This window comes from Pomacea canaliculata, linkage group LG6 (assembly GCF_003073045.1).
Source record: "Pomacea canaliculata isolate SZHN2017 linkage group LG6, ASM307304v1, whole genome shotgun sequence".
Taxonomy (NCBI): domain Eukaryota; kingdom Metazoa; phylum Mollusca; class Gastropoda; order Architaenioglossa; family Ampullariidae; genus Pomacea; species Pomacea canaliculata.
Window position 1 is genome coordinate 5302225 of NC_037595.1, and position 23475 is coordinate 5325699.

General features: G+C 37.6%; 1 protein-coding gene across 4 annotated transcripts in view; it reads left to right on the forward strand.

The window, feature by feature from the left end:
* LOC112565529 (intersectin-1-like) overlaps window positions 1-23475 on the forward strand; it is a 55957-nt gene that overhangs the window by 2122 nt on the left and 30360 nt on the right. For 3 of the 4 annotated variants that reach the window (XM_025240993.1, XM_025240992.1, XM_025240995.1), the window contains exons 3-32: window positions 108-171; window positions 875-1104; window positions 1592-1714; window positions 2102-2129; window positions 2321-2412; window positions 2786-2849; window positions 3037-3224; window positions 3620-3739; window positions 5359-5509; window positions 5739-5850; window positions 6240-6389; window positions 6791-6931; window positions 7141-7225; window positions 7743-7882; window positions 8054-8217; window positions 8574-8602; window positions 9684-9866; window positions 10087-10187; window positions 11356-11513; window positions 11801-11927; window positions 12535-12681; window positions 13229-13287; window positions 14385-14464; window positions 15024-15193; window positions 19034-19075; window positions 19496-19523; window positions 19936-20057; window positions 20549-20659; window positions 21884-22025; window positions 22420-22602. In XM_025240993.1, the coding sequence (XP_025096778.1) occupies window positions 108-171; window positions 875-1104; window positions 1592-1714; window positions 2102-2129; window positions 2321-2412; window positions 2786-2849; window positions 3037-3224; window positions 3620-3739; window positions 5359-5509; window positions 5739-5850; window positions 6240-6389; window positions 6791-6931; window positions 7141-7225; window positions 7743-7882; window positions 8054-8217; window positions 8574-8602; window positions 9684-9866; window positions 10087-10187; window positions 11356-11513; window positions 11801-11927; window positions 12535-12681; window positions 13229-13287; window positions 14385-14464; window positions 15024-15193; window positions 19034-19075; window positions 19496-19523; window positions 19936-20057; window positions 20549-20659; window positions 21884-22025; window positions 22420-22602 (3534 nt within the window). The remainder of the gene's footprint in view (window positions 1-107; window positions 172-874; window positions 1105-1591; window positions 1715-2101; window positions 2130-2320; window positions 2413-2785; window positions 2850-3036; window positions 3225-3619; window positions 3740-5358; window positions 5510-5738; window positions 5851-6239; window positions 6390-6790; window positions 6932-7140; window positions 7226-7742; window positions 7883-8053; window positions 8218-8573; window positions 8603-9683; window positions 9867-10086; window positions 10188-11355; window positions 11514-11800; window positions 11928-12534; window positions 12682-13228; window positions 13288-14384; window positions 14465-15023; window positions 15194-19033; window positions 19076-19495; window positions 19524-19935; window positions 20058-20548; window positions 20660-21883; window positions 22026-22419; window positions 22603-23475) is intronic. The other variant, XM_025240994.1, reaches the window with a different exon arrangement.

Below are 23475 nucleotides of genomic sequence, written 5' to 3' on the forward strand. Positions count from 1 at the left end.
ATGAAAGAATTCTGTCATTTGATTAATTACAGTTGTTTTGTAAGGATTGGCATTCTTTGCAGAGTAAGAGTATGTTGATTTCTCATAGATCAAATACATGATTTCAGGGGCACAAGCCAGAGACTTTTTTATGCAGTCTGGTTTAAGTACCCAGGTCCTTGGACAGATATGGCAAGTATAACTTTCATTTTGAGAGTCAGTAATTACTGTTTCTTCTTGTTCCTAATTACCTCCATTGGAGCATAGGGCTGCAAGTAATTACTGTTAGCATTTTTAACTTTTTAAAAGCAAATCATAGCAGTTAATTGCACTATCCAAGGTAGCTGAAGTACAACATTTTTTTCAATAGTTCAGATGACTTTGTTTGCTCTATAGCTGTATAATTTTACTGAACATGACTTTAATCACCCTACATTTTTTGAATAGCTTTTCTGGCATCATATATTTCTTGATTTTAGCATATTTTTTTTTTAAAAACCAAAGCCCCAGCTCCTTTGCTGTTGCAACATCCGTAAGATTTATACAATATGTGATATGCACAGCAACAAGAGAGGAAGTATTTCTTCCTTTCCTAAACAGGTTCAGTGCATGATTAAAAAAAGTAGCAATGTACACTATATTGATATGCTTAATTCATTGCATTGTTTCACTTTTGTGTCTCACAACAACCTTGAACCTGATGAAACTTTGTATCATATAAAACTTTCTGAAGTTTCTTTTCTTCCAAAGAAGTAATGAAGCCTATTATATATTTATATTAGACAGTTCAGAAAATCAATGTAATTTTTTTATAGAAAAGAAATGAACACATTTTCAATAACCATTCACACTGAAATTACATTAGTCTGAAGGAGGAACTATCATTTTCATACAGGAGTTTGGCAGATATGAACGGGGATGGAAAAATGGACAAGTTGGAATTTTCAGTGGCCATGCACCTTATCAAGAAAAAGTTGCAGGGCTATGAACTGCCAAAGGTCCTGCCTGCCAGTCTGAAAGCTGCACCTAGTCCAGTCATGGGATCATTTGGTCTCCAGGCAGGCCCTATACCCATGGGTCAACAAGTAGTCATGGGAATGGCTCCTGCTATGAATCCTCCAATGGGTCAGTCATCTAAACATATTCAGTTGGTCATGTTATTTTAAATTGTTTTCATTAACATTTACCATATGTTGTGGATAGCCCCCAGCATCGCTGGATGCACGCTCGCAACCGCTCTCAGAGGTGGCGTGAAAAACTTAAATTTTGCTTTATTTGAAACTTGAAAAGGATATGGCAAGGGTTTATAAATATATATTATAAAGGATTACAATTTTTTTTGAAATGTTGTCAGAATCGGATTCTCCTACTGAATCTGGTTAGCTGCTTTCATTTTTACAAAAATTTCAGGGGCTTTGTGAGAAAACCAGGATCACATTAATCAAAACTTAACGCCATTGTTACAAACATTTGATTGGCTACCCATTTTTTTTTTTATACATTTAGTTGAGTTTAAGCTTTTTAGAGGAGTAACAAACTTGGTTTTCATAACAGAAGAAGGGAAAGAATCCCTTCAGGAGTGGGAAAATGCATTTTTGTGACCTTTGTGTAGGTATGGTTCCCATGTCCACTGCCCTCATGCCACAAGCATCTCTTGGTACAGCGACCATAACGACTGGTGCTGTTGGCATGCCATTAATGGCTAATGGTATTAGTCCAGCCATTGCCCCCATGGGTATAGTAATTGTATTATATATTTTTTTTAGGTGTTTTTAGTTTAACCCTGAATAGTTCTGAGGTTCACAAATACTAAATATTAAAAAAAAAATCCAGAATACTTGATATGAATAAAAGAGTGCTAGATTAATTTTACGTTTTTCCACCCTCATGACAAATTATTGAAAAGAGATGATAGAATTACAGTGGGAAGCAGATGAAAGCAAGTGTTATGCAATGGAAGACTTTTGTAAAGGATAACATAATTTTTATCGTGTTATGTATATTGAATGTTGTTATAAATTTTGTGTATGTGCCTGCTTGAGTGCATGCATGTGTGCACACATATAGCATCTTTGGATCATATGCCATAGACAATTAACATTTGTGAATGTATATTTTTCAGGTGCACCAGTTGCAGTTATACCTCAAGGGTAAGTAATTCTAAAGTAAATTATAGTCAGTTTTGACATCTTGTTCTTTAAGTCTTGCTAGTAAAAACTAACGTTATCACATTTTGGTAGTATTCTTATAATTCCCAGTGTTGTATTAGAAGATAAATGATTATTTTGTGGATTATATAAGTGTGGGGAAGTGCCTGAAATCACCATGTATCTATACATAGAGGGAGCATCTGGGCCATGCCACATGCCAGCAAGCTGAAATACACCCAACTGTTCAATACGCATGACCGAAACAAACGTGGATTTCTTACAGGTGCTGCTTTTGTTTCTCCAAGTGTTAAGATTGATTTTGAGACAGAACCCTTATTAAACTTGGTGATTATACAGTTATTTTATAATTGCAATTAGACGATAGTTCCATTTAATCAGCACCCTTATTGTGAAGTTGAATGAATTTTTTGCATATCTCCAGAGCAACAGTTACTTCTCTTTGTTATGGTCGCTTTCCCATGTTTGGTCATGGTCTTTGAAATGCACTTGACAAAGCACGCTAAAAGGTTATGTCTGAAGTTAGTGACTTTTTTAAAATTTGACATTGTCCATCATTTGACTGTCTTCAAGGGTTTGAAAAAACAGCATATTATCAGAAAGATTATGATTTATCTATAATTATTTCCTGTCTGTAGGTGTTGAGGCGCGAAGTATACTAATGCAAACTGGACTTCCCCAACAGTTGCTGGCTCAGATTTGGTAAGATTGTCCTTGAATTAACAATTTTCGTTATCTCCCCTGCTCCAGGACTTTTAGTTCCAGTGATGTTACTGCACCATGGATACAGTTACTTTCTGAGAATTTAAAATCATTAGCAGATATTCAGAGTTTTGTGTCATTTCAAATGGTAGTTTGCTTGTAAAAGGGTATACTGGCCTCTTTCCAGGACACTGTCAGATGTGGATAATGATGGGAAGTTGACCTGTGATGAGTTTTGCATTGCAATGCATTTGTCTGATTTGGCACGACTTGGTCGTGCCCTGCCACCTAAGTTGCCTGCAGAGCTTATTCCTAGCAGGGGAAGATCAGGCAGCTTTGGAACGCCAGCAGGAGTCACCATGCCTTTACCACCTGGTATCTTGTTTCTCACTGTGATGTTTTAGATAGCATGGGAATAATTACAGCTAGTTTAAATCATGGATTAACTCATAAAAGATGATACATTGAAAAGAAGCGCATAAGTTTGAATTTTGAGCAAGTGATCAGCAGTAAAAATTTTTCTAGTCTGTGTCCATGCTCACACACATGCATGTACACACGTGCACACACACGCAGGAGACACTCAAAAAAATAAAATATATATATGTACATGTTCACACACACTCCATTCATCCCCATATACAATATCTCTTATCCACGCACACTACACATGGTACTAATTCTTCTAGGTGACCAGGGATATGCTGTTCAGCAATCTTATTAACTTCTGCTGGTAGTGACAACCTGCTTTTCACATTAATTTTGAACAGGTGGACAGCAAAAGGACTCTTTTGGTGATTTGCTCGGTGGCTTTGGAATGGCTCAGCCTGCTCAGCCCCCTGTGCAACCTGTTGCTGTTGATGACAAAGCTGTGGAGGAGATAGCACCAGGTGAGACAAATGCTTTGCGCTTCACAGTTGCTTATATTTCTGAACAATGGTATTTAATACGTTGTCATTTATCCTGAATATTGTTTTTTTAAAGTAAATTTAAATTGTGTAACTGCGACCATTCAGAGTTTTTGAAAGGTGTTCTGGCCACCATCTTTCAGATGTCTTGTAATTTGTTGTTTCATTAAGTAATGCAGAAAGTTAATGTTCTGAAGCTTAATTTTGTCTCCATGTTCCTTAGGTATGTTCTTGTTGATAGGCCATATTCACTCACATCTTAAACCTAGTTTTGACCTTGTGTAGTCATTTCTCGGGTTCTGTGGGGAGCTGTTTTTCTAACAATGTATGGCAGCTAGCTTTCCAAAAAAAAAGCAGAACTTTCTGTCTAGTTTCAATTTTTCACAGAAGGCAGTTTTTTGGCCTGACCACTTACTAACATTTCTCCGGTTGATATGCTGGCTAGTCATATAATACTTATTGTAAGATTACTTATTATTATTATTCATGCATTTGATATTTGATTTTTGATTTTCTTTCCCACAACTTGAAATATATATATAGAATGACCTTCAGTTTTGTTGTAATGTTTGTGAAGTGAAAGTGGGAATAGTCTATGAACTGGTGTAAATTGTTAGAAGTATTCCTGTGTAGTGAGAACTGCCTTGATGTGCATGGGTCAAAAATGTTATTCTCAGAGGTAATTCTAGGCTGTGGCCTTGGGTGATTTGCCCAAAATTTCAGTGAGAGGCACATTGTTTGAAAGTCACTGTGACCATGCACCCTCAAAAATACCGTGGCTGGCACGCATTTGAACACACAATGTAGCCCTTTAAAAACAACTGTTGTAATTCTTCACGCTGGTTTAAAACTGACCCTCTAGAAACAATGCTAATGATTGGACACTTTTCAAACTGGCCAGTTATCCATCTGACCTGCTCCAAATTTCACACCAGGAATTGAATTGATGACATAACAGAAATAATTTGGAAAGGGATTGTTCCAAGGGTATTGGAAGCAAGCGAGTCGAAAACAAAGCGAACGCAACTGTCAACTGTCAACTCTGTTTGACTTTTTTGTTCGCAACTAGAATAACAGAAGATGCCCATCGGGCCACTGATGCTGTGTACCTGCATGCAGGACCAACAGATTGAGGCTGTCCTTCGTTGTTTCAGCCATGAGACATCTGGATGTTACTATGTGCAAATGAATGCAGTTGTCTGAACCATGAATATATGAGTCTGGTGAATGTTGTGGTATTGTTTTGTGCCGCCTTGAATTGCCCTTTGGGACAAATAAAGCTTATCTTAAAATGGTACAGTATAAGAAACTTTGTTACACTGTACAATATTTTGTGATAAAGATACTAAAATAAGTTCCAGGTCATATTGCTGATATTGGATATCGCTAGCAACTTTTACAAGAATGAGTGTTTCTTGTTGCTCTTTGTGTATGTATGAGCCAGCTATGAAACATCATTGCCCTTGCATAGATGGTTTGTATAGCAGCCCTTGTATGACTTTAGCACCAATAAAATTATTTCCCTTTCCTGTCTCCAAGAACACTTTAGCCATGTTAACTGACAAGCTTCCTCAGTTTATGCTTTTTGTGTACATTTTTAGTAACATTTGAAGATAAACGTAAGGAGAATTTTGACAAAGGACAGGCTGAACTTGAGCGTCGTCGAGCTCTTCTGCAAGAGCAGTTAAAACAAGAGGAAAATGCTCGTTTGGAGAAAGAGCGACGAGAAGCTGAGAAACGAGAAAGAATTAGGTTTGTTCTGATTTTTTTTTTCTTGGTTCAACAAATCTCCTTAGCTAAATTTTGTAAAAGATTAACAACTGTTAAGTCTTTTATTATTATAACCTATTGTTTTCCATAAGTTATAAATGAATTTTTATAAGATTTTGATAAAGGTACCATTTTTATTACATTTGCAAAGAGAAGAGAAAAGATTTCAAGGAAATGTGAGAAAAGATCTATCATCCATGTTTGCTTTCAGGCAAGAGCAAGAAGCTCGCCGCCAGGAGGAGCTTCAGCGGCAGCTTGAGAGACAGCGTAAGATGGAGCAGGAACGTGAGGAGCAGCGTCGCAAAATGATGGAACAGAGGGAGGTTGGTAGTTGTTTTTTTTTTTTAAGGTGACAAAAAAAGGACCATTTATTCTTTCTAATCAATACATTCTTTTGCCTTAGATTCAAGGTGAGTTAATGTGTCAGAGAAATGGGAGTAGGGTACAACCTTACCAATGTCATGTAATATGCTTTTGCACCTTGAAATTTTGGCAGTTTGGTGCTTCATAAATTTTGCACAAAAAAAAAGAAGTGTTTTATGCAGTAGTTGACAAATTTGTGAGCTGTTTTTCTCATTTGAAAATCGAAAAGAAGTACAGTGCATCAAAAGCAGTTCTTTGAAAAGATTGATTGAATTTTAAACTGATAATAAAGCTTCTTATTAGAAGAACATGAATTAGTAGGTGCACAGCAATCTTTGTTGGTTTTCAGCAAGCTCGTCGTGAATTGGAGCGGCAGAGACAGATGGAATGGGAGAGGCAACGCAAAGAACAGCTGATGGCAGAAAAACAAAGAGAGTATGAGCAACTGGCAATACTAAAGTCTCAGAGCACAAATCTCAAGTGTGAGCTGGAATCTCTGGTGTGTTGAACATTACTATATTTAATACTTGTAATGGACAGTCTTGATTTTTTCAACAGGCTGTTGGGATTTAAATGTAAGGCAATTTGGGTTTGGTGTCTTTGTTATTGGGAGGTGATGTGTTATCTTGCCTACATATTCCATTTTGATAAATGTAATTTTGTAGACCAGTCATTCGTTATATCAAATACTTTGGTGGACTTGTTCCTTTTGTTTGATTTCACTGCAGTCTCAAACAACAGTGTTCAGAAATTTATTGGGCATATGAAACCAGCATCAAGTGTGAACATGATACATTAAGTTCCTTTCTTGTACTGGTGGCAAGGGCAGGGAAAAAGGGTATTTTTATACTGTATTTCTATCAGTGTTTTTTTGTTTTTGTTTTTGTTTAATCTATACAGGATGGCAAGAAATCCGAACTTGCAGCAAAAATAACACAAGTAAGAAGTGGAGTGACTGACTTGACTACGAGCATTGAGGGTATGCGAGTGCAGCGTGACCAAACTCTAACGGACATTGATCGCTTTGAGAAGGAAATGCAGGTGATTTATTTTTACCATTCATGAGATTGAGAATAATGAATTGAAGGAAAGCATTCTCCTGCATAAAAATAACAGGATCTCACTGGGACATTTAGAAAATACATATGATGAACACCAATGCTAAAATGTCATATCACTTTCATGGGTATTATGTGAACTGATTTTGTTGCATAGAATTGGATTCTGAGTGATTAGACTTTTTTGAACAGGAGCTGAGCCAGAGGTTGACAAGGCTTGCTGGTGAGAAAGATCAGCTGAATCTTCAGCTTCAGACTCAGCAGAATATTCCACTGTGTGAGTATAATTGCTATGTATGTGAGAGAGAGAAAGTGCACATGTGTAGATTATATTGTGTTGTGATTGTTATTGGTTTTGTTGGTAATATGCTGATGCAGAAAGAAAGAGATTGATAATAAAAGATTAGGTTACTGATTGGGTTTAATAATAATAATAGGTGACAGAATGCATCATTTTTTGGAGCACAGGTTGGGATTTTGTAAAATATACCTGTAGGCTGTGTTGATGAAAACAAATTGCAGACTGTACATATGTCACATGAAACACAATTTCTTTTACATGGGATGGCATGTAATGTTTAAGGAATGCCTACTTATTGCTCAAGTGATATTTCGATGGGATAGCTGTCAAAATACTTTGTATGTGTTCATATATATACTTGTAGACCAAAAATATTCCAAACATTACCTGAACAAAACAGGACCTAGGTTTCACTAACTCTGCATTCATTAAAGCTGTTGGCAGCACAAATGGTTCACGCTAAGATTTCTCTAAGTAAATTTTGGGATTGCAGCAGATACACATAGAACAGTGATGCATAGTGTGGAGCTGAAGAGAACCAATGTCCAGAAGCTGCGCCGAGAACTCGAACAGCTAGAACAGGAGACAGAGACCCACTTAGTGGATATTGACAGTGACAATGTTCAGCTGAAGGTATCTTTCATTTCTTCAGAAATTTTGATATGCATCTATTAAATAATTAAAAGGAAGGAGATCTAGTGTCACAGAATGCTTTGCAAGGGTGTTTAGATGTGCTGCTTGTAGGACAGAATGGATGATCTGTGAAAAGACAACAGTAAAGTGTTCCACTCACTGGGTATGCAGAGCCTGTCGGGGCTGGTGGAACAGCTGGAGAGGGAGATCCCCATGCTGCAGCAGCGACAGCAGGAGGCCCGAGCACTGAAACAGCAGCAGGAGGCAGATTCAAAGGCCAAAGAGCGGCAAAATCAGGAGCAGCTCAAGAAAGAGATAGATATAAAGAGAAAAAAGTAAGGATGTTCAGCATTATATTCTCTTATAGATACACACAGGGAAGCAGATAGTTGAGGGGTTAGAACACTGGCATCTGTTCAAATCTGATTCAGTATCCATGTGGTGTTTTAAACCACCCCAACTGAGCCAGCTGATGAATGGGTACTTGGATTATTAGGTTGGTGAAGGTAGGGTAGGGATCGAGAGGAGATATGACCCCAGTCACAAATAGCTAGCCCAAAAGAAAATGTTTTTAATACCTCACCCTTCAAAGGTCAAAACTCTAGAGATTACCTTTATGCATAATTGAATAATGCACATCTCACGAAATGTGACTGGTGAAGTGGTAAAGTGCTGTCATTGAATATTACAGGGTCAAGGAGGCTGTACCCAGTAGTGCAGGTGAGTTCTAATGGACTGATATTTACCAGACGTTCTTTCACTTGTCCACTTTTTTTTTTATTTGTGCTGTTTTATTAAGGCAATATAAACACAGAACACCCTGATAACATTATGACAACATTTGTCAACTACAGACTGGAAAATCTGAGCATAGCCCAGCTAGCATCAGTTTGACAGTTTTGATATGATTTTAAATATCATTTTGATAGTTAATTTTTTTTATCATGATTCCCAATATTCATTCTGTTAATGAAAAAATCTTTACTGGTCAGACTGAGCATCCAATAAACAGCATATTAGATAAATACAGTACTTCAGAATCTGTAACAATACATCTTTATTGTCTATGTCTGGTTACAACAGAGATAGAAATTTTTCTTTGTTGCTGGGAGCTCCCACAGTCAACTGCGAAAAAATATACATAATAAATTTCATATGACACAATTGTCAGATGCACTTCCTCTTACTCTCTTACACACACACATCTTCTGATTATTAATAGCATTAAAGGTGTATTGTCACATGGACACACTGATATATACAGTCACTAGTACAACAACTCCTACCTTAAAATGCATTCGAACCTCACTCCTAAATTAACAATAATTAATGAAGCATGGTGGTTACACAAAAAGAAACCCATACTTGCACCATAAAAATTTTTGTTCACGGTACTCACACTTAGCTCATATTACACAAATCATGCTTTCTGAGTACAGGTTATACATGAAGGCACCTTCCAGTCTCTAGCACTAATGCTTTTTTTTTTTGTTGAGCTTTTGTTCATACCCTGAACCTTGTATGGCAACTTCAGGATTTTTCGAAGGCATCTGTGCCATTTCTTACTTTGCATTGTCCTGGTACATTCTGTTGAATCTTACTAGCCCAGACAGCTGCTAATATTCAGAAAGGGAGGAACTTGTGACTTCTTGATAATGATTGCTTCACTTCCAGTTAGATATAGCCTAGTCCCCAGCTTCACATTATTTTGCTGTCCTAGGGTAAGGTCCACATTCTAAAAATATTTATAAAAAAAAGCAGCTGACGAGAGGGTTAGATACACAGTGTTCTTTTCATTCAGGAAAACAAGATGCTTGGTTTGACTTCAACAGCACTAGTGCAGCCTCTGGAGCAAGTCATAAAACAGAGGTTGAAAGTAATGCTTGGAGCAGTGCTTTTAGTAAACCTTCAGCAGCAGCCACTGGAGCTTCTAAAGATATATGGGGCTCCTCGGATCCTTTTGCTAGTCAAGATTTATCAGCAGGTATTGTGTCTGTGTGTGTGTGCTTCTTCTCCAGCTGAGCAAGTTACCAATACCCATTACTCAATGCAGATGAAGTTTTAATCCACGTATTGTAAGAGTAAAACAAGGTGTAAGTAGATTACAGAATTGCATGTCCCAGTGGTTGAATGGAAGGGAAAATAAATTATTTTGTTCTATTTTTGAGAAGGTGATAGTTATTTAAATGAGAATTTATTTTCAGGTTCATTAGGAAGTATGCCAAAGACAAAGTGCAAGGTGCTGTTTGCTTTTGAAGCAAGGAGTGATGATGAACTGAGCATAAATCCTGGAGATGATGTCTGGGTAAGAAGTTGAAGTTTGCAGTATGATCCTCAATTTAAATCTAAAGGTGCGGACACGTGAGAAACACAAAACTTTTCCGAAAGTCCTGTTTTTTTCTGTTTGCCATTTGACCTACACTGCAACCTGTTTGGCTCTTGTTTGCAGCCTGTTTGCCATTTTAGAACCCATTCTAAAAATTTCATGACGGTTATCAGTTTTTTCCAAGCATGGCTTCCATGACCACTCACCAACTTGACTGAACATTAAATCATTCCCTTAAGTGAATTATTTACAAATTGATCGTAAATTATGGATTCCCGTGAACCTTTTTTTTTTTTTTCGCAAAAGACTTTTTAGGAGAAACAAGCTTCATATCCATTCAGGCAAAATTTGGTTGCTTGTTTTCGAAATTTGAAGAAAGTGACCAGTATTGCTTAGAAAGTTTTTTAATTGATGTACTTGTTTATTACATTACTGTATGTTGGTATAAAATGTTTCCTGTGTTCGATGCAATATCTGCTTTCCTGACACCATAAAGAATCATGTCAATATATCATTTAAGGTAAGATCATTAAAGATACTGGACACTCAAGCAGTTGAAACCTATGTGATGAAGGTGTTAAGTGTGTCAGCTAAAATTCCAAAACAGGTGGTTCAGATTCTCGGTTGGTGTGTGTATTTTGTTTGTTGGCTTTGGTTGTTTTAGCAGGTGCTGACCTTAACTCGAAAAATAATACTTTCTTCACCATCATTTGCCCGTAAATTTGCAATTAAAAAAAAAAAAAATTCATGCAGCCGACAGTCTAACTACGTACAACTGCTGAAAGAATTTTAGAAAAGTAGAGTCAGTACTAGAATAATGCTATAAATTACTCACTTCTTGTCTACAAATCCAACCATAGCAGAAGATAAATCGAAAACTCTCACTATGGAGGTCTGTTATAAGTGTTGAATACAAATATGCACCTGAATGTTTTTTATTTTATTGCTTTGAGATACACACATACATGCACATAGTAATTTTTATGTACAGTGAATTTTGAAAAAAAGAGTAAGATCTAAAGCTGATCGTAACGTCTAAAACGGATGTTTGAGGGATGTAAAACAAATTTTATGTTTTTTGTCAAAAGTATATAGATAATATCGAAACTTTAGCAAACAGTCTATGTGTAAAGCCAACATGTTTCAGGTACTGGATGATCAAGGTGAAGTGGTTCCTGGCATGGAGGAATGGTACAAGGGAGAGAGAGGTGGTAGACATGGCTGGTTCCCAAAGGCTTATGTAGAGAAGTTGAATGAATCGGCATCACTGTTTTCTAGTCAACCCAGTACCTCAGATTTATTTGGGTACGTTTTTTATTTTCTGAAGTGACTGTCATTGCAACTATAATTAAAGGGTTTTCTCTTTTTAATAAAATTTTTAACAGTGACTTAATCCTCTGGTGACAAAACATTCCTTTGTATTGAATTTCTTTATTCCTTTGCATGCACACTAACAAATTATGAAGTCCATGTCACATGCATAATCATCTGGGAAAAATTCATGTATTGTGATTAAACGGTTTCTCATGACCCAACCCGTATCGTGGAGGAGTTTTTTCAATTGCATGTAGACTTGCCTCGTTACTTTTCAGAAGTGCATTCCAGCCTGTTCTGTCATCCAGTCAGACAGCAGTAACTCCTGTTGGAGGAGGGGATGGGTTGACAACATCTGCTTTTGAGCCACAGGTCTCAGACTCCTTTCAGCCAACACCAGGAGAGGTAAGCTGTCATTTTGGTGCTATTTGGTTGTTCCTCTTCATTTAGAACACTAGGTCTTCACCATCCTCAACTATTTTATACTGAACTAGTCATGCTCTTAGTTGTTCATCATATTTTCTTCAACTACACAAGATGTTTAGATGTTTGTACTTCATCTTCATATCAAGTTAGTTAAGATTCTCAAATGGCTCAAGTCAAAGCCAGTTTGCATGATAGCTTCAGCTATTTGCATGTAATGTACTATGATTCCCCATCTACAGAGTCTGCCCAAGTGTCAGCTGGTTTGCGCAGGGTGTGTCCTATCCAGCTCCATTTGCGCTTTTTGATGTCTTGGCTAGTGGCATTCTGGCTGGTTCTTTTCCACAGGCTGCTGTTGGAGATCTTTTCAGGCCATCTTATTCCCAGAAAATGGCATAGGTATTCGGTTGGTAAAGGTCTAGAGCTTTGGAGCTTGTTGTTGATGGTGTTTGTCACTCTCCAGGTTTCAAACCATACAGCAGGACTGCCTTCACATTGGTGTTGAAGATGGGGTCTTGCTGAGGAAGGAAGCTAGGCTGAACTAAATTCATTAACTAAAGTTGGTTAATATCTTTGTTGTGTTTTGCAGTCAAAGAAGGCACCGGAAGGTTTGAAGGCATTAGCCATATACCAGTGGAAGGCAAGACAAGACAACCATCTGTCCTTTAATAAAGATGATGTCGTTGCCATTATGGAGCAAGAGGATATGTGGTGGATGGGAGAAATGAATGGCAAGGTAAGCAGACCTTATCTTTTGACACCTACACATTTCAACTTTTTTTTTCTTTCAGTCTCTGTGCCCCCACAAAACCCCTAATGTTACAGTGCGAAAAATTACTGGATCTTGATATACAAAGTCAGATATTTAGTGTTTCCAGCTATGTGTGATTTTTAATATTCTCTGTAAACTTTCCTCTCGTTTATTGTCTGTGGACATTTTTTTAAATATTGCTCTTAAGTTCGGTATTTTAGTACAGTTAAGGCAGTTTAGTCAGCAGTTAAGGTCAAATATGATCAGTTAAAATGAGCAGCAGATGTGATCCAGTGTAAAGACAACAAAAAATTTAAATAATCATGCAGCTATTCCCAGTGCACCAGTACCAGGGGAAAAAAAATCCAGCATGATAGCAAAAGATTACTTTGCCTGCCTGTTGTACAGCAAAAATAATTAAAAATAAACCTAAATGCAAATAAATTTTTTCAATCCTTCTAGTGTTGTAATCTGTACTTTATGGAATAGTGCTTAAGATTTTCATGTTCTAACCACTTTTTTGGACATGCAGGTTGGCTGGTTTCCCAAGGCTTATGTTAAACTCCTGGAGTCTGAAAAGCCTTTGAGCAGGTAATCAAGTGTTGTGTCTAATTGTGCAGGACTTAAAGGTACAAAGGGTAAAGGTGAACCTGTGACCTGCAGTCACAGAGCACTAATGTGTCAAAAACCTAACTTATCATGACTTCAGCTTTACCTATCCTGACCCTTTAAGGAATCAGGTATCAATTCCTTAGCTGATTAACTAGGGGAGGTACACTGGGTATCAAACCATTTAATGCAGGGGTGCCCAACCTACAGCCCACGAAAGTCTTAAGGCAGAACTTCTTGTGGGCAGTTTTTTAAATGGTTTTGCCGGGCAAGGGAAGGTAGCAGCACCCGTGATGCAGACTTTTATGCGATCAGTCTTCCCTGCTGACAATAATCGGGGTGGAGATCACAGGCAGTGCCGACTACCTAATCGCTGTCTGTCAGCACCACATGTACTCGTGATTCTGGCTCACAAGATTTTATATCGTGTTGAGTGCAGCCCTCGGGCGAGAAAAGTTTGGGCACCACTGATCTAATGTGTCCACATTCTGGTTTGAATTTTGTTGCTCTAGCCACTTGGTCCTCCAGATTTAAAGATCAATGAGCACACTTTTTTTTTTCCAGTACAGTTTCTTGAGCACTACTGGGGAACTTGGGGTGGGAAAGAGGCTTTTTGTTTGTGGGGTATTGAGGGGAGTAACCTCTTTTTTAAAGTTTCGTTATAAAGTGCAACTGGCCAGATCTGAGTTAACTGCCTTCTATTTAAAAAATATGCCTTCCAACGTTGATGTACACATGCTATTCACCATTATGTTCAAACTGATGGACTTTCATTGGTGGGCTGGATTATTGTTATATCATTCCAGTTTGTGGCTTCAGTGGTGTAATGCTGTGATGTTAGTAATGAGAATTAGTTGCCCTAACTTGATGTCTTGTGTTGTTTTTTTTTTTATGGGACTGGTTCTTAAGCTTGATGGCTTATAGAAATGTATCAGTTTCCTAATGTTGTGATGATAATGGCTCAGATTAGTCCTATCAAATAGTTTCTTGTGATGTTTACTCTTGTTAGTGGTGCCATCATTAGGTAGCAGGAGAAATATATATATATGAAGTTGTGTTGAAAAATCTTTGTGTCACAGCTCTGAGACACCCAGCCCAATGGGAACATTAGAAAGGAACGGCAGTGCCAGAGATTCACCTGCACTTGAAAAGAAAGGGGGTAAGTTGAACGAGAGATATTGTTTGTTAGCAATCACCTTTGATCATCCAGTTGGTATTTACGTTTTCAAAATATCATTTAAAACTTGTAAAATATGTATGGTCAGAAATACAACTACATTATTGGTGCTTTCCTCAAAGGTTTTTAAGAATTGTAAAAGGATCCAGATTCTGAGGTTGAACAACTTTATAGACATCCTCATATCATCAGGTTTTCCAGAGTGCACAGAAGACATTAATGTTGGAGATGATGAATTGTTATTATAAATCTCAATTCTGTTGTCACTTTGACATCAGTGTTACTTGAACTCACAACTTTGTATCAGAGTGGTGTTACAAGGGGCACAGAATTTTATGTCAAAATGGTTAACCCTGAATGATTCAGCATTAATCGCAAGGACTACCATTTTTGCATACAATTTGGAGCCCAAGCAACACTCTGTCAACAAAGGAGGTTATGAAATTAGTTGCTCTGTTGTTTGAAGGCTTTTCTGCCTCTCAAAAATTCCATGATTAACTTTTAGATTGTAGTGCACCTGCTATTGTTAATATGCTTGCAGAGTATTATGTGGCAATGTATTCATATTCTACCGAGGAACCATCTGACCTGGCCTTCGGTGAAGGGGACATGATACTTGTCACTCATAAAGATGGTGATTGGTGGACAGGAACCCTGGGTGATAAATCTGGAATCTTTCCCGCTAACTATGTGAAGAAGGTAGAAATTCAGGTAAATAATCCTTTCTTATTAGAGATTATAAAATCTTGCTATGTGTGCAAGACAATGATAAAAAGGGGTCTGTCAGATTTTGTAAGGTCCAGAATTGACAGTGTATTCTTGTGTGGGGAGGGGAGGGAGAAAGAGAATGCCTTGACATAATGCAATTTTGGGCAGGAGAGGGGTAGATTAAAAAAAAAAAAAAAAGGTGAGGATAAGCTTATGTGCATGTATGTATGCTTTTCTGTGTGTGCATTTTGGTGGTCTGGGACTTATAAAGATAGTCATGGACACTGTTATGTTTAGCCTTGTTTTGCCAAGATAGGAACATTAAGTTTTTTTGCTTATTATTATAGTTTTCAACATTTGTATTTACTAAATTGCACCTTTCAAAGATCGTCAAGCACGAAGGAAAACATTGTGCACATATAAAATTAAAACATATTTGAAGTCTAGGAACATGTGAAAGAAATGTTAATGAGTTTTGTTTAAAGCATGTTTCTCCACAGGTGAGTAAATGTGGTAAGGTGTGGTAATATGATTTTGGTAGCATTCAAGAACAGTCTTATACAAAACATTCTGTGAGTGTGTGTGTGGGTGCACGGGGTGCGTGTGAATGAGAAGAAATTGCAAGATTGTTTTTTTGAATTTGTTGCACTTTTCATTTTGAATGGTATGAGCACATGTAACCCTTTACAATTTATTGATTTCTGAGACATTCTGCATGATTAAGAGATATTGGTTTTAACTAAGCTTATAATTAAGAGGCACATAGTTCTATGTCCTGAAGCACTTCTTCAAAACACCACGCATGTCTAGATAGTTTTAGTTTTAATTAACATGATTGTAAACTAATCAGTGTACTAGTTTTATTTACCCACCAAAATTTACAAAGATAGGAGACATTTATGTTTGTTCTTTGTCAGCCAGTTACTGGAAAGTTTGTAATAGTTATTATGATCATTGAAAATAATCAAAACGTTTCATTTTATCCTCTTTCAGTGTGTTTTATGAAAGGCAGATTTTGTGAAAAGTTGGGGGCGTGGGGCTTAGAAGAAATGAAATAAGATGTGAAAACTTGAAAAACACTTTTTGCACAGAGTGCAGTGCAGTACCACCATCTCCCTTTTTCAGTCCCATCCTCTGTGTGCCCATCCTGTCCATTTTTTTTTAAACGTGTGCCATACTGTAGAGATTGTTTCATTCCTTTTCAAATATTCCTTTTGCACTTTTGCTTCCACCACAAAACATCTTAAGTCTAGTAGGTGCAGGAAAATACCTTCGTAGAATTTTCTCAGATTCAGGCTTGTCAGGGGCAGCAAGTCAGCATGAGACAAGCAGTGCAGACTCTTCAGGGGCTCACATCATAGTATCTGTGGCATAGTGGAGATTTAGTAAACAATGAAGAAATTCGTTTGCCACAAAATTCATCAGAATTATTAGTGAACCTCAGCAATTTCCTTGTTTACTATATATATCACATTGCACTGCAGATGGGATGTTTTCTTTTAATTGAAAAAATCACACATGCTATTCTCTCTACCACCCTAGTAGAAACCATTTCAAGGATGTAGAACACATTCTAGTATGAACTATTTCAGTTGAGATCATTGTAGCACCTGTTCTAGGCTAAATCATTTCAACAAGATATATATATATAGCACACACTCTGGCATAAACCATTTCAACTGGATGGCAATAAAGTACTTGAGATGTGTGGAAAGCTATGTGCAGTCTGGCCCCATGTAGAACACTTTTCTTTCACAGCCCACAAACTATACAAAACCCTACCAACCAACCAATACATCATACAAGCCAAACAAAACCTCACCCATTGGTCCATAAAGAAATAGAAAATACAGCATTAAGGTCTACCTCTATGCAAAAAAGTGCATCACTGTGAAGCCCACACTTATGCAGAAAAGTGCACAGCCCTCAAGCTTGCCCACATGCTAGAGTTTGATGTCAGCAAGATGTGTGTATCACCTTTATAACCACTAAATATACCTGTGTGCCAGTGCAGTGTACCTAATAGTTATTGTCAGACTTCTGAGGCCAGAGTGCAAGAATCAGCACTGTCAGGTTCATCATAATTATGTTCATAGTTTTATTTTGAAGTTTTCAATTTTTTTTTTTTATTTTTTTTTGTAGTTAAAAAAAAATTCACTGCTTTGGTTTTGGTATCTTTTAGTTAGTAAATCTTTTTATTTGATAACTCATAATGGTCATCCAGTTCTACCATAAATAACTCTATAAAGCTCTCGTGTGATATCAAAAGTTGTCCTTTTAAAACACAGATTTTGTGTACAAATTAGTATGATTGTTGTAACTGTATGAGATGGTGTATAAACACATCATTCACAGTCAGCCAATGGCAATATGCCCTGTGTTCAGATGCTAACATGTCACAATAACACATGTCACTTTGTTCAGCAAAGTCTGATGAACACTGAATGGTGCTCCTCAAGGCCTGTAATACTGTCGCTTACCAGCAAAGCTATCACCCTTGTGGATATTTTCAATGTTGTGCAGGGCAAGGGTGTCTCACCCAAAGCACCACCCAGACGCAAAACTAAAAAAGTAAGTTTTCTTGGTATTGTTGGAGAAGAACTCACAACTGCTGACCTGAGATCACCAGAAGCCATGCAACAAGATTTATTTGACTTCGGATCAGACCTAGCAGGGGTGTTTTCTTCACATCATACACCTCCAACACCCTCGTACAGCGAGAACCTCTTTGATCTTGGAGATGATTTGAGGGGCACTTCTTACTCAACAGCATCAGCTACCACTATTTCTCAGCTAGAGGATAGCTTAGATCCACTGTCCTTTTCTTCTGGTGCATCAGACCTCCTAGGTAAAGATACAAATTCGAACACTTCTATAAATACTCCTGATCTGCAGCCTACGACTGATGTCACCACTGGCTACTCACTGCTGTCAGGTTCGAGCTCAGATTTTCTTGATCTTTCCTCCATGATCAGCAGCAGCTCCTTGTCAACAGGGTGGGAAGCAGAGAGTGGCAGAAGTTCTGGAAACCCTGTATTGGAGCTTGGCAGTTATAATTTAAGAGGTGCACCTGTGCCTGCAGAGGTGCAGACGTCTTCAGCAAATAGCCTGTCAGAGCTTCTCTTTGATAGCCAGATAAGCACACCTGCTAGCGTTAAGGAAAGCCAACCAGAACACAGCATAGCATCCATTAACCAGTCTGACCAGATCTTTGATAACCTGATGAACACACCCCCTAGCACAAAGGAGGGGCAGCTCGAAAACAGCACAGCATCCAGTGGCCAGTCTAACCTGATCTTTGATAACTTGATGAAAACACCCCCTAGCACAAATGAGGGGCTTCTAGAGCACAACATAGCATCCAGTGGCCAGTCTGACCTGATCTTTGATAGCCTGATGGGCACACCCCCTAGCACAAATGAGGGGCTTCTAGAGCACAACACAGCATCCAGTGGCCAGTCTGTAACTTTTTGCCTGGATGAAGCCTCCAGCCTCTCCACTAGCAGCTCAGCAGCTGAGCTGACTATTTATGAAGAAGCATCAAAGCCGGAAGTGCTGCCCATGGTAAATGTTTCTCTTGAGCCAGGCATATCTTCAGAGAGAGGCTTTCAACAGTTGTCAACTCAAAATAGTGACATAGAATTACTGGGTCTTGGTCACAACCAGCAGGATAGTGGATGTGCCTCACACAGCTTAAGCATGGATACCTTGTTTTTTGATGATCCATTTGTAAGGGTAGACATCTCGAGTGGGTCCACCTCCCATCCCATGGACAGTATCATACCTGAACAAACTTCAGAACAACCTTTTACAGCCAATGAATCTGAATATTCTTCCTTGCAGGGGAGCCTTGTGGATACTCCTGCCGACTCAAAAGTTACTGAGGTGCATAACAATTGATTAATATTTAATATAATTTCTCAGTTAATGGCAGTTAATGAGTCATGACTTTTTTGAATGCTAAATCAGTTTAATATTGTAAGTTATAATGGTAATTAAATCAGAATGTATAAAAAAAACCAAGCCATTTAATGTGTTGAGACTGCATTTCATGAAAACATCAGTGACAAAGAATGTTGGATCAGTTTACTGTTAAAGGATACTTATAAAAATTTTAAAAAAGGACATAAGTGTTGGGCTTATTTTGATTAACAGCATGTTGAATGCTAGTTTGAAGCACAGTTCAGAGCATGCTTTCTTTGAATGACGAGCATGGAGACTAAGGCAAAACAACATAAAATAATAACATAAAAAATTCTGTGTACATTTTTTTCTTTCACAAATTATTTATTTTGTCTTTTACAGCCTGGCCAGAAAAGTGTAAAGAAACCTGGTGAGTACAATAAAGTAAAGGCATCGTAAACATTTTCCTGGTTGTTGTCTTTAATCAAGTTTTTAAAAAAGTTCATTCTATTTAAGTTTTATAAATTCTTCAAAAAAGTTTCAGCTATGTTTTAAAGGTATTGCTTTAAATAAAGATCCCCTGAGACTTGATACCTCATTTTTGGTAATGTCCCATATAGAATTATTGCAAATGCTATCAATCTCAGGATGGTGATGAAACAAATTCGGTGATTGTTTAGTAAGTAGCAAATAAGTGAAATACTGACTTTTCTTCAGTTCTGCTGCATTAATGTCATAGCAAGCAACACCACCACTTGGATCGTTAAAGTGTTAAATATTTGGTTCTTCATTGAGTTCTTTATGAACAAACTTGAAGAGTGGTCTGTGTGCCTTTGCTTCAGAAATAGCCATGGTCATAGCACCATACACAGCCACGGGAAGTGGACAGTTGACTCTTGAACCTGGCAACCTGATACAAGTGCGACAAAAGTCACCCCGTGGCTGGTGGGAAGGGGAACTGCAGGTAAATGTTTGTTATTCTTCAGCACTTCTTCAGTCATTTTTTTGGCCATGTGCTCATTTTTCTTTGTTGATTATGTATATGTTTTGCTTTGTTTAGTTTGTTAGTTTAAGTTTTGTTACCTGGAGTGCAGAGAAAAGAGAAAAGAGAGCACCACTTGTCAGGCTGTAATAGTATGCACAGCTAATTACTTGACTGTCCATTTGTCAGTTATGACCTAAGTTCGGTGGATTTTAGTCTTAATATTGAGGTTTAACTCTATTCAATCCTTTTCTGATATGGTTTATATTATTTGATGACAGAGAATATTTAGATTATATTTAGATTAAGGTCTGGTCAGAGCACAGCTTTATGTTAGTTTAATATGCAGAATCATCAGAACTAATTGTTTGATGAGTAGTTTTTTGTGTGTTAAAGAAAATTGTCCTTTCAGATGACATGGTCAATGATGTTAGAGTATGTTTTCTTATGGAAAAGCATTTTTCATGGTGCAGGCAAGAGGACAGCGAAAGAAAATTGGATGGTTTCCTGCCAACTATGTTAAACTGCTTGGTTCGTCATCCAGTGCTCGCTCTACCCCTGACCCTAACCTGTCCTTGTCCTTGGTGAGTGAGGAGGGAGAAGAAGAGGGACTGAATAGCTTAAAATGTATGAAAGATTGTGGAACGACTACAGTTTTAAAGTTGGGTATTGAAAAAAATAAGTCAGGTCCACAAACTATATTTACTTAGTCACAGGTCGATTTGATTTTTGCTGATTCAGTTCTGCGTCAGTTAATTTGCACACAGTCTATAGACTCAACCACAACCTCTAGTCAATTTGATCACATCATCCATGTGGCAATTTGGCCACAGATCTTTGTCTCTGTTTTATCATTTGTGTGTGTGTGTGTAGGCTTCATTACTGAACGTCCTCAAAAACAAGTTGGATGATTTGATGATCAGTTTAGATACTGATATGTTTACTGCCCTCACATCATCAGGACTCAGATCTGGCCAAAAGACCAGTATGCTGACTGTAATTTCACAAACCGTTTGAAGTTACACAAGTAAATTGGCAGGCTTATTGGCCATGGGTCATATCGCTCTGTCCTACTGATTTCTCTGCTATTGCATAAATGAAAGTAAGAAATGTATTGTTTCTAGCTTAGACATACTGAGGCATTCTTGAAAGATTGAATACCCATTCTCTGATATGAGGCATTCTAAAGAGATTGAATACCCATGCTCTGACATATCTTGGAGTAACATCCATTTTTCATTTGATAATGATGGCAGCAGACCTGTATACACCACATAACTTAATTTGTATTGAAATATTTTAGCTTTGTCAACATTACTTACAATACTTGAGCAACGAATATATCATAATTACTTATTGGTCGAATTGACTTGTACCTCTGGTCAAATTGACTATGGGCTTTGGTCAAGTCTGTAAATGGTCGTATCAAATGGCCCTCTTTACTTAGTGGTTTATAAGCAAGCTCACAGTAACATGTGGTTCATAAGCAGTGACGCTCAGGGATTTTAATTAACAATCATTGCTATGTTTAAACAATTGCTTGCTAAACAATGAAGCAATTAACAAGGTAAACAGAAAATGAAGTTGAATAAAGAACATGTATACCTTTTAAACTGTAACCTACTTTTGACCATTGGAGCAACTTGAGTCAAACTCCTTAAGTAACTTTGCATTTAAAATGAAAGATCATGTTAGAAGATTATGGAAGACAAAAAGTGTATAAAATCAAGTTTGTTTTCTCTGTTCTTAATATGTAGCAAATGCAGCAATTATAAGTGTTCTCTGTGGTTGATGTTTGACAAATACAGCAGGCCTCAGGAAGCAGGTCGAACAGTCCACTACCGCAGCCACAGCCTCAGTCTCAGCCTCCACCACTGACACCACAGACTCCACAGACTCCACAGGCCTCACAGCCACCACAGACACCCAGCTCCCAACAAACGCCTGCAGGTACGTGCTTACAGTAGCAGGAACAACACAGGAAGTAGTTTTGCTTGTTTTGTGAACCAAAAAACAAATTATGTGGGGTTGATTAACAAAATTAGCATCAAACATGGGCAAGAGAAATTCCTTTTTTTTTTTGTGTTTGTGTTTGTTTTTGCTGCTAAACCATGAGTGATGTAGATGTGTTTGTATATTTTATATTACTTTTTTTTAAGAGGTGGTATATTCATAAATACTCATGTTTAAGTTGGCCAAAGCCATTTAATAACAATTGTTTTTGTTGGATATTATGGAGAAAATGCAACAGCATGCTTTGTTTTTTGATAAGGGACTTTAGTTATAATTTGCATATTTTTGATGTAATCAGAAGGCATAAATAGGTTGTTGCTTTGTTTAACAGCGGAACAGGTGGTAGCTTTGTATGCCTATGCAGCTCAAAATGAGGATGAGTTGACATTTGCAAAGGATGCTGTGATCACCGTCATCAGCCGTGACAACGATGACTGGTGGCATGGAGAAGTTGATGGGCAAACAGGGCTTTTCCCTTCTAACTATGTCACGCCACTTAACACTGAGAAGTCCTGTGAGTAACATTTTGCTCTATTTTGGTGTTAATGAGAAGCGCAGTTATTTTTGCTTGATGTGCATTTTTATTCTGACAAGTCAGGAAGCCTTCCTTTAGATTTAGCAGGAGTCCTCGACACTGAGGTGCAGGAGTAATGTATAGATATCTGATGTTAGGGTAAATCAACAGTCTCTACATAGTATTGGTAGATGTCCCACAGATAGTTGTGAGAAGCTTCTATCTGGGATTAGTGGTGGTGGAACATGATCAACACCACCCATGCAACATTTGTGTAACAGCAGTGACATTGCTTTCATTTACTTCCTGCATGAACCTTACAAGAAATTTCAGAAAATATAGATTATCTGGATGATTTGATTATGAAGATCTTGAATGCATAAACAAAACAATCTTTAAGGAAAGACAATTTTTTGGAACTCCTTAGGCATGTGGTCATTCAGCACACAAAAAGACTTCTCCCCATTTTCTCCCATTTAATAGCTTTAACAGTGTGGACTGCTATATTTTTGTTAAGGCTAGGAATGAGGAAGGTTGTTGCCATCCCCCACCCCCCTTTATTGCTGATTGTGAACTAAACCTCATTGTGCTGCTGATAAACTTATGATAGTAGCTATGTTTCTGCAAGCATGAGAACATTAACACACTAGGCCCAGATTGTGATGATAGTCATCATGCAGCCTTTGGTAACTCTGTGTTAAAGCAGTTGTAGTCAGAATTATACAGTAAATACCTGGGGTCCAGTAAATTAATGACCTAGTGTCTGCTAGCAAAATAGGAAAAACAAAAATTGTCACATTTGTAGCAAAGGGAATGAAGATGGAAAAAAAACATTCTGCTTATTACATTTTATTAATTTAATTTAAAAATACT